Source organism: Strigops habroptila, chromosome 1 (genome assembly GCF_004027225.2).
Source record: "Strigops habroptila isolate Jane chromosome 1, bStrHab1.2.pri, whole genome shotgun sequence".
Lineage (NCBI taxonomy): Eukaryota > Metazoa > Chordata > Aves > Psittaciformes > Psittacidae > Strigops > Strigops habroptila.
The window spans coordinates 122,108,819-122,126,811 of record NC_044277.2 but is presented as its reverse complement, the minus strand read 5'-3'; the positions used below and the strand labels follow the sequence as shown (position 1 = coordinate 122,126,811).

At 40.4% G+C, this 17,993-nt stretch overlaps 1 protein-coding gene across 4 annotated transcripts in view; it reads left to right on the top strand.

Annotated features, from left to right (window-relative positions):
- CALCR (calcitonin receptor) overlaps nt 1–17,993 on the top strand; it is a 170,835-nt gene that overhangs the window by 114,438 nt on the left and 38,404 nt on the right. For all 4 annotated transcript variants that reach the window (XR_003994071.1, XM_030503613.1, XM_030503622.1 and 1 more), the window contains exons 5-7: nt 6,933–7,045; nt 11,223–11,314; nt 17,504–17,630. Coding sequence is in view for 3 of the 4 variants with exons in the window: in XM_030503613.1 (XP_030359473.1) it covers nt 6,933–7,045; nt 11,223–11,314; nt 17,504–17,630 (332 nt within the window). In the remaining variant the exon portion in view is untranslated. The remainder of the gene's footprint in view (nt 1–6,932; nt 7,046–11,222; nt 11,315–17,503; nt 17,631–17,993) is intronic.

Here is a 17,993-nt window from a genome sequence, read left to right as displayed (position 1 = left end):
TGTGGCACTAACAGTCCTAGTTTATGTACATTTTGTGTGCTGTTCAGCTTATACCTGCAAAAGTGGGTGTTGGACATCCCTGTGATTACAGAATTTTCTCAACAACTCATGATCCTCATCCCTCAGTGTGTGTTTACAGAGCCACTCTCCTGCTCGCTCCCAAGCCATCTATTCCCAGCTTTTCCACTTGCCTGCTTTCTCCACTGACTTGTTCTGAAGTAATTGCTCCACTACAAAAGCACTCTTCAAAGTAACACTTGAAGCCATCCATGGAGAAGCACCTCACTCCACTTATTAATGCTTATTAACACCAAGGTCTGTGGCTTGTACAACTGATTGCAAATCACTCTTAATGTACAGATGTGTGCTGCAGAGTCTGGTCCACAGTGTGTGCATACTGCAGTTATTCTTTCTGCCACACTTTAGAAGTATTCCTGTTCTCTCTATACAGCCACAGGAGGAAAAGCCTCCTCCAGTTATTCACCTCCAGCTGTCCTCTCTACTGTCCTGTTTAGGAACAATACCTGTGGTCTTCTGGACTCAGTATTTTTCCCTGGCACATCTCTTTTCTCCTTGTCAGCACCTCTGTCAGCCTCTTTGCTTGCATCGTGGTCAGTGAACATTGTTTCCCTGATGCTGAGCTGCTGCTTAGCATCTCCTGGGTGAGCCAGAGCCACTTTCATAGAGTAACTGTTGAGTAACCCAGCATGTATTACAGCTGCAGCATCAAACCAGCGGGTGGCCAGCCTTTGCTTTGCAGGTGGCTGATTGTCACACAGGGACTTAATAAAGTAGGAGGGAGACAAGAAATCGTGGGGGTGACTAGAAGTCTTTCAACTGCTAATGGCAGCGGCTGCCACTTACAGGTAACCAAAAGCTCAGGTTCAGCTGTGCTGAGAAGTCTGTCAGGTTTTGTGTCACAAGTCATTATTTTCTCTGGTAACTTATGCCTGTTAAACAAAATACAGCTAGATTTTCTGCTGAAAAACAGTCAATTCATCATAAAGAACAATGATTTCACATGATGAAAACTGCAGTGCCTGACAGATTTCCTTCCCATTAAGTCTTTATATATCAAACCACCTCAGCATATATTTTAGGCATGCAAGTAACCCCGTGGACTTCTGAAACAAGTGTTTCATGCTGTGCTGCTTTGGGCTGCACAGAGATCTGCTGAACCAATGTGTATCAGCTCACTGATGGCTAAATTACTTTTGTGTGAGGCTAGGTATAGCTTTGAGTCCTGGAATAAAATGATGTTGTTCAGCTTTCTTTTGTGCATTCATATTTACGCAATTCTTAACTGGAAAAGTGAAACATTATCCAGCAGCATAGGATTGAATTCTCCTCCCATCTGCACCTGTGGGTGCTGTATACCAGCAATCTGTATTTGAACCCCCAAAAACATTCAGCACCAGTGCCATGAAGAAAGTGCTAGAAAGTTACGTTAGAAAGTAAACAAGGTGAAATTGTATTCTAGAGAAAAGGACCCAGAAACAAAATGGTAGAGAACACAGTGCTTTGTTCATTTTGTCTGACAACTTCACAACTACCTACCAGCTGTAGTCCCACTTACTTCACTGAAATTAGGAACAGTTCTTACTAGATAGGAATCCGTGTTCTGAAAGAAGGAAGGACCACTCTGATAATCTAGTCTGTTCAGTTAGCTAGGGCTTCCCACACTTCTTTCTTCACCTGAAGAAGCTCTGTCCTGTGAAAGGAAATCAGTATCTTAAAGCTAACAGACAAATAGAAACTCCTCTCTACAAGCTGTGACAGCTTTTTCCTTTTCAATAAACAACTGCTGCCTCTTGTAGCAATCTCTTTCTCACAATGGCCATCACATGCAGTGTGATAATGCATAAAACCAAATCGATTTGTCTGGAAAACATACTGAGACCTACTGCTTTACCGCCAGTGACAGCAGGAAATTCATTGTCTCATCCACTCCTGGCTCTGAAGCTCTGAGCAGGGCTGGTTTATACTCCCATATTCAGGCAACTTGCACAGTTTCTATTGAATTGTACTTTATATTCATATTTTATCCAGGTTAATCTTTGGTGTAATCACTTTGAAATGGTTCCAGGTCATGCTGAAATTGCTGGGAATTGAATTTGATAGGAATTTAATATGTAATTCATGCTGGTAATATTCTTGCTAATGAAAAAAGAGAAATATATTGTGGATGCAATGGCCTTTTAGGAAGGCAGATTTACTGGGGGCAGCAGGAGGAGCAGAGCATTGCCCTGTGCTATCCATAGGCTGCTGGGATTGTGGCAAGGGAGTGTTGTATTACCCACTTCACCCTCCCTGCACAGTGTGTTTTCTCAGGATTTATTTGGTGCAGTCTCACAGCAGTGGAGCTGAATGTGTAAGTTGTGCTGTGGCAGCCATACCTTTTCATTTCACTTTTGCTCCCTTTCCTCTTTGGCAAGGAGCAGTGAGTGGTTAAGAGCAGTAGCCAGCCCAGCAGGGAGCAAGCCTGGCCCAACTTTATTATCCAAGGCTGCAGTTAGCAAAATTCCTCTCAGTTCTCCACTTTGTTAGGTTTCTGTCTTTGGTCCCACTTTGTAAACCAGTTACTTGTAACTCTCCATGTGGCTCCAAGATCAAAGTTTCTAGAAGTGCAGTTTGGAAACAGATCCATATGTATTCATAAGCAATTACCTCAGATGATGATGAATGTGTTGTTACCTCTCACAACCAAGGAACATGGAAATGCAGCCCCACACTTGCTCTGGAGTGTGGATCTCAGCAGCGGAGGGGGCAGAAGCACTGCGGTATTTGTGTTCTCTGCAGCTCTCTCCTCTGCCATACTGCAGTCTCTGGATTGCTTTGTCTTTCTACAAAGTATCTTTAGAGAATTAAGAATAAATGCTCTATGCAGGAGAAGTGGGGACAGATGCAACAGCTCTTGCAGACGCTTTTGGACTTATCAGCTGTGATGCCTGTGACCACAAGGGACTGTATTTGAGGGACACAGGCACACCCTTCTCACAGCTGACCATGTGCACAGTGTTCAGCTGAGTTATGTTACCAAGCTGACAAGAACAGTCACTGCGGATGAGAAACCATGACCTTCCGCAAACCAGAGAGAGAGACTTTGGGTCGCAGCAGCAGTTGCAGCCCCTTCTACCCATCTGGCACCTCGCAGGCAGGGAGACCACTTCCTCAAGCACCTTTCCAACTGTGGTGTCCCCTCCTGCATATCCAGGCGATCATGTGCTCCTTCCCACCCAGCACTGTGCCTCGGCAGGGCAACATACCTGCGCTCATAGCAGGCTGTGGGCGAGGAACTGCATTCTTGGTGTGCAGGAGGCCCAGGGACCTGCTGGAGCATCCCAAGCAGCACAGGGAGGGCTGGGCTTGGGAAAGACCTTCTCTTGCTGCCACAGAATGCGGATTTCCTGACTCTGGCTAAAAAAGCCAGCTCTGGATTCCTCCTGGTCCTATTTTCCTGTCTTGAAGTGATATAATTTAGACTGTGATAAATAAACCAGGTCTGAACTCTTTGTCCAGCTTCCTGTTTTCCCCCTACCCTTCTGTGTATTTCTGTCCTGCTTCTTAGCAAGCTTGACAGCTGTACTTTAAAAATCAGTTCTTATCCCCATAGTGCATAGTATAACTCTAATATACAGATTCCATTTCTGCTGACTGAGGCACTCTGATGATAGTGATAATGCTTCACTTAGTAGGATGCTGGAAGTTTTCTAGGGTTTCCATTGTATTATATAAGATGATTTTTTTCATTTTTGAAAAATTTTCTTCTAGAATATTTTACTGAGGGCATAAGTATATCAGATGTGCTACATCAGCCATTCCCTCATCTGCAAAACTAAGTACTACACTTAGGTCTATCCAAACAACAGCAGAGAATCCAATGTCTGGGATGTGCTGAGCATGCACTGCAACAGAGGAAAACTTAATTCTACTTCCAGCTTATAACTTAACAATAAATAGAAAAAATGGTGCTGAGTCTTTTAACATGTGCTAGCTATAGCGTTGGTCTAATTGTGAAAACTCTGATTGATAGAGATATCATGTTTGTTCTGGAGTTATTTGGTTAAGATGTTAAATATAAATGACTGAGGTGTTTTTATGAAAATATGATTCGTAAAAGCACTATTGGTAGCACAGACAATACCACATGCAAAACTATTGCTAGTAGTTAATCTTTTTAGACACATTACTCCCATGAAACTGCCCTTGTGGATGAGATTTCTCTCATCCTTTTTTTTCCCAGACAGTTCTTGCAGTGTCTGTCTTTCTAAGCTAACCACAGAGAGCCTGCACAACTATGAATTGCATAGTTTGAGGTTGCGAAAGTCAGGTCAGACAAATTCCAGGCAATGCCACTGTTCCTCCACTTTGAATAATGTGATGTCCAAGTGGTGGGCTATTCAAGCTGATAGGGTACAGGCAGAGCCTAAAAAGTCGGAGTTTGCATTGTATTTTAATAATCTTAAAGCCCACTTTTCGATTTTGCCTTAGCCATCCTTCCACACTGTGTATTTCTTTAGAGTTTACTAGGTTCTTCTGATTAGCATTAAAACCAATTCATGCCCAAGTTCGTAATCCCACACCTTGTACTGGGCCATTGTAGAGTAACTTGCAGTAGAACAGTGGTTGGGTTATACACTCACAGCTATATTTCTCTATAAAATCATAGATTTAGAAGAGATGTTGAATCTGTTTGAGTCACTCGGATGGACAGTAGGGAGGCTTATCCCCCCGTCCCATATTCTGACAATATTACAGCAAGAAATCTATGGGCCATGGCTGCTTCCAAACTAGGAGCAGTTGTGTTTGTCTGGCTTCAAGGTAAAGTATGAGGCCACAGGTTTTTTTTTTCTCTAACTTACTGAGGCCACGTTAAGCTTCAGCAGGGTGCCTACATAGATGCTAAAGTACAGAGATGATAGATGATATTACCATTATACTCTATATCATATTAACAAAAGCTGTGTACTTTGCAGAGTGCAAGGGATAGTAGGTACGATGTTTGTACACTGTGTTCCATGGTAGCATAACCATTAATCTTTTATCTATGACTGAAAACTTTTTCCAGCTTTAGATAATATCTGGCAACAAGTACGTTGGGAACATTTCTACACAGGCAGCCTGAGATTATCTCCAAGCTGCAGCGATGGAAGGCTGAGATAACATGTACTGTTCTCTTGGTGTTGTTGATGCACGTATTGATTTTCAACAAGTCCCCCAAAACAATGATTTGAAACTCAAAGTAATTTCAAAAGTATGCTGTGTTCTGGAGGATTGTCTTTTTTTTTGCTTTTCTTTTTTTTCAATGGCACTATTTCTAGTCAGAGGAAGATAGCTCAGTCTATGATCGATATGATCAATTGCGTGCTGATATGATCAATTGCTTTCTTTAGGGTGTATAGAAGGAATATGAGTCTTCCAAATTAATGGGATCATTACTCGTCAGAGCTGATAAAGAAAATAAATGCAAATATTGACCACAAAAAATGAAAACATGTATGTTCAAATGCTAATTGGCTCTGTAAAAGTATATTGACTGGAAATGCTTATAATCTGTATATAAAGCCAATAAATTTATAAAGCTACAGTAGGCAAAGGGGAGTCAAAATAGACTTTTTAGACTGTTTTAAAAGTCAGACTTGAAAAACTGTTTTTCGTAAATAAGTCACTATCTAAGAAAGCATCAGATAATTTAAGTTTATGGTTTTATCCTGCCTTTGTTACTGAGGCAAACTTTCCAGTGACTCCCATGTGGCTAATGCTTGAGGGAAGGCCAAAGGAACTAGTCCAAAACTTGACAGGTGATTAGGAGTGACTGTGCCTCAGCATCCAGGGTTTCCCAGGCAGAAATGAGTGTGGCTGGGGGGATACAGGCACAGCATACATCTGTGGCTCCAGGCATCCTTCAGAGCTGTACAGTGCTGAACCCCTGACCATCCCCCTGCTACAGAAAGAGGAGGCATGCCAGAGAGCACAAGCCTGGAGAGTGATCCATGCAACAAGGCTTTCGGGAAGCATGCCAGAGCCACCTGCAGTGCAAGAACCAGCACCAGAGACACACATAGAGGCCAAACACACATCAGATTAAACAGAGAACTCTGCAGCCATTTTAAATTAAACTGGACACTTAGGACTTGCGCCAAAATATTTGCAGTGCTGCTTCTCTCTATGCCTACATGCTTTGCAGCCTTAGAGGAAAGTGAGCACTGCTCCTACTCATCCTAGCAGGACTTGGCAGGCAATGGGGCTGTCAGCATCGCCAGCACCCAGGCTCCACTTTGTACACTGCTTGCTGCCCTTTCTCTACACAGTATTTTTAACTAATTATTTCTTTTGATACCTGAAACACTGCACACTGCCTTCAGGTTTGGCATCAGGACCTGAGGTTACTTTCTCTTCCACAAACAGCTTTAAATGGATAGTTATCACAGAAATAATTGCATCTGAATAATCCTTTAGAATTTCGATTTTGCTTTCTGTAACAAGTATCTTCCAAGCTGTTGATATCTTCTCTGCAAGGCTAGAAACATTTACATAAGTTAAAATTATTCGTCATAAGCAAAGAATATCACCTTGTATTAACTCCCTGTGAAAAGAAATATTTATGAAGGTACCCTTAATCCAGAAAATCCTACAAGCCTCTTTAAATGGATTATTATCACATAAATAATTGCACCTGAATGAAGGCTAGTTGTGTATACTCTTCTGCATTCATTCAAGGCAAAAGGAGACAGATAGATAGCAAGTATACCACCGGATACAGCTGAGGAAAAGAATCGAATAGCAAAATGTGTAATAATTGCAGAAGTTGAAAATTCTCTGGATTTTGTTATGCAGACATTTTCTTTCCAAACACAGAAATTCTTTTTTTATGGATTTTTAAATGTGAAATATGCAATGCTGAAACAACTATTATTGCAATTTATCGTCAGAGAGGGCTTCAAAATACTGTGATGAAACTGGAAACTGGTTCCGCCATCCTGAGAGCAACCGAACGTGGTCCAACTATACCCTGTGCAACTCTTTCACTTCTGAAAAATTAAAGGTATGCTATTAAAAAGAAAGACAGTGATTGTCTGGGAACAGCTTTGGGCTGGTCTAGCAGAAAGACACATATGAGAGAGATCAGAGTAGTCATCATCTTTCAGCTTTATTTGTTGCACAAGAATTTAATAGCATTGTCCTCGTGATTTTAGCTTATTAAAATTATTTTATGAGTGCTCAAACCTAAATATAGGTTTGCTGTGGGGTGGATAATTTAGTAGCAATTCATTTGACAAGTTTTTCAGTGTTTTTCAAATGCATTTTTTAATTCCTATGATTTTCCCTGATTGTCCAACTGTTATAAAATAATCCTTTAAAATTTCAATTTTGCTTTCTCTAATGAGTGTCTTCCAAGCGTTTTTGTCTTTTCTGCAGGGCTAGAAATATTAATGTAAATTAAAATTACTTTTCTTAAGCAAAGAATATCACCCTGTATTCACTCCCTTTGAAAAGAAATATTTATGAAGGTACCATTAATCCAGAAAATCCTACAAGCCTGAACACATGTAACTTTAACATTTCGACTGAAGTCATTGAGTCTTCTTACAATAATAAATTAAGCATTTGCATCAATATTTCCAAAATGAGGTTGCTAAGCTGAGAGAACTAAATATAAAAGCAACAAAAGAAACAAGGAGAGAGAAATCTGAGAAAAGCTTTGAAAAACTTAAGTTAGGGAAGATCGTGAAAATAAACATATTTCTCAAATGTAAGTGGAACTCCAGGAAAATCTGATTACAGATTTGTGAAAGAATAATTTGTGACTGTTTGGAATTGTGGAAGGAAAAGAGTCAAAAAGTTATTTGATTTGGGCTTTGTGTTGGAGGATTTTTTTTTTATACAGCCAAAAACCAGTATGTGGTTATATTAGTAATGATCCAGCTCAAAGGGCCTTGGAAAAGTCTACTGCACTAGGCAGGAGGTGAATTCTAAAAGTTTTTGCAGCATGAGGAACTATCATGTGAAATGGGGCTCACCTATATGACAAAGAGAGAATAATAGTAATAATCTGAGCCCACAGAGGCATTAAATGGAAGCACCATAAAAAAAAATTTCCAGATGTTGGCTCATGTAGAGAGGCAAAAAATGTAGTTCTGTTACCTATTATCCATGCCTTCCAGAAGAACAATTTTGAACATCATTCAAGCGAACTGCAGATAGAACACAAAGGAAAATTATTCATAGGTTGAAATTCTTCTGAAACAGAAAGTGATGGAAAATGCAAAAAGAATCTATCTATCTTTACAGAAATGCCAAGTTAGATTATGACCTTTAATCCCAGTCTTCAAAAACAGGAGTATACTTCATTTGTAGACTATTTCCATGTACATATGGATAATATAATTGAGTAAGAGGTATTCCTATTAGAGAATTCTCTTTCCTCAAGTGAATAATTTTAGGGAGACAAAAAAGAACATGAAGTGTCTCTTTTAGACTTTTCTTAAACCCAGGATGACAAAATCTGCATAAGCTAAAAACGTGGTGAGTCAGTGTGTTATAAATCCTGTATGTCAGAAGGGACATGACAGATCGACAACTCAAGGAGTGCAGAAATTAGTAAAATAGTTGATTATTTGTTTGAAGTTAACTGGAAATGCCAACATGCTACACTTTTGAAACTGGTTTACAGCCAGTTCTTAAAAATGCAGTGATAGACCATATGCTTTGTTAGCTGACAGTTCATTCCATTCTGATCTGTCTTCATTGCTATATTTGGAAAGCTTTTTTGAGCAGTTAGCATAGTAGGCTTACATGGAATAATCAAAAATGCTATTGCTGACTCCCAGATACACAGTTGTATGCTGAAAGGTACATAGATTGATTAACCAGGAGTCCTCCAGGGTGCACACAGGTTTTCATCTAGGTATCTGGAAGCCTTTCCTACTTCTAGCTATTTCAGGCTTAGGGTTGTATACAGGTTAGGTGCCAAAACAACATTTTTTTGAAAAGCTCATCTGTAAATTAAATTCAGCTATATCAATCTCATATCGTTAAACGGCACAGAAACCACTTACTATGGAGTGGAAGAAATGTCACATGCAGGTAAAAACCTCTCCGACTAGTCTATATTCAGAAAGTTGTCTCCTCTTCACTCTGGTCTGCCCTCTCTGGGCTTCTGGTGCACTCACAACAAGTTGCCAAGCATTGGCACTCACTAGTGATGTATTAGTTTCTCTTTGTGGAGGACAACTAGGAGACCTAGGGTATTTGCAGTTAATATGCAGAGATTTCCATACCTTGGTGAATTATATTTACACTTAGATCATGTATGTTCTACACAGTCAGGATAGTGTAAATGTGACTTTGTTTAAATGTGAATCGGGCCACCACCACCTATGTTAATGAAAGCAGAAGCTGATGCCAAACTTGTAAAATGACTGAAGAACAAACTAGACTGAAGAACAAACACCTATGTTAATGAAAGCAGAAGCTAATCCCAAACTTGTAAAATGACTGAAGAACAAACCAGATAAGTAGATGTGCACCTTTGCTAAGAGGAATGGCTTTGTTTTCTGAATTTTTTTCATATTTGTTTTCACATGAATGCTTAAAATTACTTGGAAACACCTAAAAATGTGAGTGGTGAAAGTTAGGGCTACAAAAGCAGTTCATGTAATTGTTGAAAAGAAGAAAACTGCTCATGCGTAACAGAAGAAAAATTAACAAAGTAGAGCTGAAAAGAAAAGAAACACAACAAAGGAACTAAGACCTCCTATCTAAGTCTTTTTTTCAGGACACAACCATGCTACATTAGTGCTTTCAGAAAAGAAGGCAGTGGTGAAAGCTGGCATGCCATTTAACCTGCAGCTTTCTGACAACTGGGTGATTGCTTAAGAGGTTGGCTTAGACTAGAGTATGACATTTAAATACCACAGCATTCTGAAGCCCAGGTGCTGTCCTGCAATTTTGTTTTACTATTGGCATACAAAATACAGATAGGTCTATCTTAGATTTCACTGATACTAGGCAAAATGAAAGCCTGACTACCTGTTCGTGAATACTGGCTTCACAGCATTGTGAGACCATCTAGCTGCCCAATAGCAAGGTTCATACCAGTGTGAACCAGAATTTGGCTCAGGGTGTGCTGTTAGACTGTGGTAGGAGTTGAGGATAGTTTTTATCTCATCTGCTGCTTTCATGACTGGGCCTTAATCATAAACCCCCTCTTGACTTCTTCTCTCCAAAGGGGAGAATGCTGGCATTTGTACATGCCTGTCATAACACAGTTACTCTACCTCAGTTATTTTAATTGCCGCCTTTGCACCTTTCCTAGCTCTGCCATGTCTATGAGGTAGAAACACGCATGCATCTAAGATGTGCAGTGTAAATTTTAAATAGAGGCACAATGATGTTCTACCCTCAGTGCCTTTCCTAATCACGTCCAACATTTTGTTGACTTTTTGGCAGTCATTACGTGGTAAGCCAATGACTCAGAGAACTGGCCAGGATGCCTCCAAGGTCTCCTTTCTGAGTTTAGATTTCAGCTCTGAGTTCAGCGTTGTGTAAGCAGCGTTTAGATGGTTTGTCCCTAGGTGTATTACACCACTTTTTTTTGTGTTAAAGCTCATATGGCATCTTCTTGTCCCCTCAGTTATCTGAGGTCCTTCTGGAGTCCCTCACTATTGTCTGGAAGACCTAAGTATTTCCTGCATCAGGTCACTGATGAATATGTTGAACAAAAAGCCAGCCCTGCCACCAGTCCTGAGGACACCTAACCACTGACTCATCTCCAAAAGTGACCATTAAGTTTTTGCTCTCTGTCATTTAAGCTGTTCTCAAACTGTAAAAGCTTTCTACCAATCCTGCAGCAGCCTATTTTCTTTAATACTTTTTTTTTTGTGTGGAAGCTTGTCATGGGCTTTTTGAAAATCTGAATGTGTTATGTCTGCTGTGCTTTCCTAGAGCTTGGAAAGTTAGTGATGCATAGTGTGAGAGGGATCTTGCCAGTTACTTCAGTGCAGCAGAAATAGATCAACTCATGTAAGAAACACTTATCTCATCTTTAGACCATGAGTTGTGCTGTTTAATAGATTGCTGATGTTAAAAGTATGTGGGAAAAGAACCTTTGAAAGAAAAGAAATACAAAATGGGAGGTTGATTTTGTAGGTTCTTATTTAATGAGAAAAAAACTTGACTGCCTGCAAATTGTTCATGTTTGCCTTTTCATTAAATTGCAGATGGCGTTCATACTTTATTATATGGCGATCGTTGGCCATGCTTTGTCTATAACATCACTGTTGATTTCCTTGGCAATTTTCTTCTATTTCAAGTAAGTGTTTCTTACAGACACTCTCTCTCTTCTTTCGCTGAAGGATCTCAAGTGGTAACTAAAGAAAAGCTTGGAAGGGGACATGGCTCTTATGAGTGCCTTTTTCTATAATCCTGGTAAAAAAGTGTCAGCACAGGGTCCTGTCACCAACAGGACATCTCCCAGTGATGTGTAGCCAAGATCATGCTGTTATATTTGTCAAGACTGGTGTAAAAGTGTGGCCCATAGGGAAATGGTGTAACTGGGGATGCGGTAAGGCCCTTCATTTACCAATTGCCTGTTCCTTGAAGGGCACATCCATCTCCTGGCAGGTGCAGTGACTGTACAGAACAGTGGCTTGTAGCCTCTAGCTCCTGAAGAACATGAATACCTTTATCTGATGCTGAAGACTGAGCTATTGACTTGAGTAGGTGCTTACCAGACCCAGCACTAAGAGTGAATCTGACACTAATATGTAGTCTGTCATCATCATTAAAAGGAAAGATAGTAATATGCTCTACTTTAAAGAAGACTAAACTGGTACTCACTGAAAGCATTGCAGCTACCATATGGCAGCTTAACTAGAGCATTTAAATCTTGTCCTTTCGTGAACCTGTCTGCATGCTATGTATTATAATGTGTCTGCAGTGAAGTAGCAGAGGGAGCTCAGATTTGCCATCAAACGTAGTCACAACTTCAGTCACAATCAGTAGTGAAGGTCTGTCTGCGAACAGCCTTTGGCTTTCAGCTCAGGGAAATGGTTAAGTGCTAGAAGACATCAAAGGCACTGGGGAAAATATTCAAGAATAAACAATGGACAATATCCTGAGCTATTGCACATCTAGAGCTATGATCAGTTGCATAAGCTATGTTTTTCTAGCTTGTATGCAATCTTTTTAAGGTATTTAATTTTTGTAACATTAGTATAAACTGCAAATTTACTGGACTGATAGCACACTCAGAAAGCAGGGTTGTAATGTCCATGCACAGATAGTTTGGTGAAACAGAATGATACATCCAGTATAATGACCCAAATGGGATGTTGTCTTACTGGTTTCAGCAAATCTGCATTAGTTACTTGTAATCAGATAGATAGCCAAATCATCAGTTCATGATCAGAGATAGGGAAATGTGCACCATCAGTAGAGTGTATCTGGAGATAACTGCAAGATAATCTGAAAGGCCAGGTAACTTTACCTGGATAAAGGTTTCCAATGGTATAAAGGAGTATTCCATACTGCAAACTGGGAAACAAGAGTAATATAAGAACAATTACAAATGCTTGTGAATAAATAACACACAGAGTTGTAACCAGACAGACTTTTATTGCCAAAAAACATGCCTCAGTCAAATATGCACAAACCCCCAAACTGTTCAGAGAATGCAGTATTCTTTGACCCGTCAAGAATGCAAGGAAAAGGAAACAAGAAAAAAAACCCGCAATCTTATTTTCTTCATGAGCTTCTTTACAGAGTGTAAGAAAGAATAGTTGCACAATAATGACAACCTATAGTAACTGAAGTCCATACTGTTGTCGTTGTAAGAATATACTGTTTTAAGGTTGTAATTTAGCCTGCAAGAAATTATTTCAAGCTAAAAATATGCCAGAACACAAATAGAACTGTGTGACAAACTAGATTGTGAGATATCATCTACTTCATTATCTGAGTTTCTGAGATGATGTTTTTTCAGCCACAAATACACACATGAAGATCTATAGAATCCATCAGCACATAGCAAACATGAAATTCCAGCTTACACATGCATAGTAATTGCATAGATTTGGGGGTAAAAAGAATCCCTTCCTGAAGCCCCATCTCTAGTGCACAAGGGATGGTTGTCTTGCTCTAAAAATCTGAAGTGAAAGGTGCTCCACAAAATTCCAGATATTTTATGCCAGTGCTTAAATCAGTTCTAGCCTTAGAGTCTCTGTATGATTTAATCTAAAAGTCTTACATGAGGCACCTTAGCCTGTTTCTGGTCCCAGTTTTGATCTATAGGTACTATATGGATATATTTAGGTTGTGTGCCTTCTAATAGTAATTTTCTCAATAATGTTATGTGAAGCTTTTTTCTGGTTACTTCATCTGCTATTGGTCTCTGGAAAGGTACATCATGGACAAGGGTGTCCATATAGGCTGGAAAAGGGTATACTTAGTAAACTGAGAGGCCAGAAGAAGCTGGCATAAATCTTAAAGCTATGCAATTAGATGTCTGTGCCTCAACTGTCAGACAGAAAGGGTAATAAAAGAACAAGCCCCCAGCATCACCACCACCAAAAGCAAGTCTAGGAATCAGGAAAATGAAACAGTTGGATTTTGCATAGACTAAAAGAGTTTGTAGGATTACAAATTCAACATAGGTGGATCCAAAATACAAGTTGTAAATTCTGTTAATTTCCAGAGAGGCAATTTGTTGAGTGACTGTGATAACGTGCAGTAATCAGATACAGAGATAGCTAGAAACTCTACCCAATGAACTGATGAATTCCTTTCCCATCTAAGTAAAGATAAAGAGCACGAAACTATAGCCAAAGTAGTGCTTTAAGAAAGCTGGGAAGAGCACAGTTTAATTTGATTTCAAATCCTACACCCAGGCTTCAGAGTTCTTCAGGACAGTAAAGACAGGATCTAGTTAAATTAGCTACCCAAAACGGACCAGGAAGGTGATTCCTTGCCGTGAGCAAGGCAGGTTCAGGCTGTCTGACTCACTCTTAGCTCTGAGTCACAGACGACCCACGGTCCTGACCAGTCCCAGGCCACAATGAAAGACTCATCTTTGCAGCAGCTTTCCAGACAGTAACACACCTCCTCCTCTCTTTCCTCCTCCACTTCTCCTTCCTCTTCCATGACTAATCCATGACACAAAGGTTATAGGAAGAAGTAGAGAAAGGAATTAAAACAAAGTGCTGCAAAATGGGAGGACAAAACCAAAACCAAACTACGACCATAAGAAAATGAGAATAAAGCTGTAGGGGAGCAGGGTTCCTGTTACCTTCACTGGGTTTCTCTCATCTGGCTATGACATCAATAGATTATTTGACCTTCAATAGAAGGCAAGTTGTCAATCAGACAGGCAATCAGATAGCAAGAGATAGTTTTGGGACTGTATAATAGTCTCTAACTGTAGAGGCAGCAAAATACAGCTTGCAGAGGTTGCTGTTTCCCACATGTAAGTCTTTCCTGGCAGAGATTTGTTTTCCATTCAGTTTTGGGTATCAAGATTCGTAATGATCTGGCATCACAGATGTTGCAGTAATTTCGGAAGGGAATTCTGAATCAGGAGTGATGAGCATCACTAAGCAATACTAACTCAGGAGACAGAGTATTCATAAAATAAAGTGTTACATGCACCATCACATTATTGCAGTATTTTTATAATTGCAGACTGGGACCCCATTATCTTATATGATAAAACACAAAAGGAAAAAGGGACTCCTAGCTCAAAATCACTTCCAATTGAATTACTAAAACAAAGACATTTGTTTAAAGACAAATGGGGAGTACAATAAGTCTAGATTTGCCAGAATAATAGATGGTGTGTTCTGAATGCACCTGCAGTCTAATTGTTGCCAAGGCTTTTAAAGTTGAAGAAGGATAATTGGTGGAAGGATAATTTGTGAAAGTTTGTTGGAGTTTTCCCCAGGGGTAACGGGGAGAAAGGTAGAAAGCATGAAAATAGTTTGAAAACTAATCAAGTAAGTAAGAGGTGGAAAATAACTGGCTGGGAGTAAAAATGGGTATTTGCAGTAATTGGTATTCATGAATGAGAACAAATGACGGATTCACAGTGCAGATCTATGAAGAAAATAATGCTAGAACTCCTTGGAAGTCAAAACATCCTAGATGGAATAGGGAAGTGGAGATAGGAACTCAAAAGTAAGGGTGACTCTGTGAGTAGATAGGAGAACCCATCTCTGTCAAAGGAAATGTAGGAGACATAGAATAAATGTGAAACACAATGGAACCACAAGAAACATAGGAGGCTCTGAAACTCTGAGACACAATTGATAGAGGCCTAGCGGCACAAAAAACTCAGAAGATCTAGGCGTGGATAACTGGCTTAGTGGTGCCTTCTTGCATTACAATTAATGACGCAGAGTAGGGAGCATACAGAAAGATGGGGAGGGAGGGTGACAAGGAGCCTTCAAATACACCACGAAGGAATGATTAGGATATCAGGAAGAGGGACAGGAAGAGGGCTAAGATAGGTCAGAGAAGGAGAGGCTAAGAGGGCTAAGAGGGCTAAGAGGTCAGATTGTCAAAAGCAGAAGAGAGGATGAGTCAAATAAAGGGTTTGGGTTTGTTAAAATGTCCTCCTTTCAGTGCAGACTGAATCAGGCAGGTCCTGATGCCACTGTGATGGCAAACACTGAAGGTCAAACTAAAAAGTGAGGGTATGGAAATATATGCGTAATGATCCAGATGGATCTTTAGCATGAAAGCTGGAGTCAAGAAAGAAAGGGGGGAATACTGAGAGGAAAGAAGGAGTAAAACTAAGGGAGGAAGGCAGGCAGGGAAAGGAGCTTGGACAGCAGACAAAGGCAACATGGAGTGAAGGACAGTCCAATTTAATAGAGGAGTAAGACTGTCAAAAGTCAAGTGGAGCAGTGAGGAAGGACAGGAATGGGAGTGGAAGCACGTGTACCTGGCAGAGATTATCACAAAACACTCTCTCTCTGTACCAGTAGCCCTGTAGAGAGGAAGCTGGAGAGACAAGGGTCTGCATTTCTGTGGCCAGGAGCTGAAGAGACTGCTCTAAGTAATAGGGAAATTTTAATTTGTTGGGAACAGGCTTGGTATCACACCAGTCTTGTTCGCATATCTGGTGCTTGACGTTGCCAACAGCTGATGCTAAAGGAGCAATACAAAATCAGGGTAAGTGTAGAGATACTCTTATTCCTAGCCCACTAGCATCTCATGGACATCCTGAACCAAAGAAGGTGTATTGGTAAATAAGGAGGTCAGTAAAAGTGATGAGCATTACAGGATGATGATGACCATAACCAGAAAGGTGATCTCAAGCTAAAGGAAGAATTCAATCCAATGATTCAGAAAATAGGTGTTAGGAGAAGAAAGAATAAGTGGCAGGTGACCGAGGAGCTAAAAAAATGGAAAACAAATAAAGAAACAAGCAAAATAAGCGAAGAGTTCAGCTGGTTAGATTAGCTCTCTGTTTTTAAAGAAAGTGCATTCTGCATTGACCTCCACTTGCAGAGTGTCAGAAAGTCGCTGCCTGTGCTCCGTTCCAGACTGCAAAAGACTCCGAGTGCTGAGAGGGAAGCTTACTTCAGCAAGACAGCAACACTTGCTCCTCTTAGTTTTTTTACATACTGGTTTTACCTGCTTGCTTTCAGTGATCACTGAATACAGACATCACAGCATTATCTAACAACTCCATGATTGCCTTTCCATAATCACCTGTGCCAGCCCCAGGCTGTGCTCTGGGGCATGGGGCACTGTCGAGGCAGTTTTCTCTGCATCAGAGGTAGCCAATGAGGTGGCATGAGGATTTGGGCATGAATTAGAAAGGGGTGATGGTTCAGGTCTGAAACTGCAGTCACGACTTGGTTTCAGAAGAATCCTGTGAAGTTCTCATGTGAAATTCTGCTACGCACAATAGCAGAAATCCTACCATCCTCAAAGTCAGTATTCAGGAAAGATTGCTGCTCTTTCTGAGCAGGAAAACAATCTCTTCTGATTTGGGAGCTTAGCTGGAGTTAGAAACATGCAGGATACCAATCCAAATCCCCCTGTAATTTAAGGAGATTCCTGCCCAAAGTTCCCATCCTGTCTTGCCACTAATTCCGAAAGTAGCAAATAATTTTCATCTGAGTATTTGAGAAATTGAGTCTCCAGGGAACAGTTACTTATAAAGCAGTATTCCTGATGTTCATTACTTGTATCATGCGCATCTAATAATTCTCAGGGTTCTGCTTCACCACTTAATATCTTGATTACCATGAAATAAAGAAAGGCATCAAGGGTTGAGAATGTAGCTGGATGGCTCTTTACAACATGGTCTAAAAAGCATGTGGTGCTAAACAGGTGTAAAAACAAAACAAAAAATTTGACAGAGGTTATGGCTGCAATGCAAGGCATGTATTTTCCGATTATGCCTTGCCAAAAGACATTCTTGAGAGACTGTTGCTTGTTAAAGTGACATCAGAAGAAAAATACTAATTTATAACGTGCGCTACATATTTTTCAGGAGCCTCAGCTGTCAGAGGATAACACTGCATAAGAATTTGTTTTCTTCTTATGTGCTGAACTCCGTGTTTACAATTGCCCACCTCATTGCTGTTGTGCCTAACCCAGGCCTTGTAAAAAGGGATCCTGTAAGTACTGCATGACTCCTCTCCATCTTAAGACCCCAATGAAATTACTACAGCCATGACAAAACCAAGGATTCCTATTCACCAGTTAATGATAGCCATCTGGTGAAGCACACATGGAGGGTGCAGGTTCTGAGAATTTCACTCAGCCTTGCTTAGATCTTTCACCAAGCAATAAAAATCTTTGAATCAGGTACAAGAAGGAGAAGCCTCAGACTTGCTCCAGCTAGCCCATCCATTCAAATACGTGTCAGATCCCTACTGTTCTCGGCACTAACGACCTGATATTTCCCAACAAAGCCGCTGAAGGGGCAGATGCCATCGACATCCACCAGTCCTTTCTCACAAGCACACATGCTGGGGAGA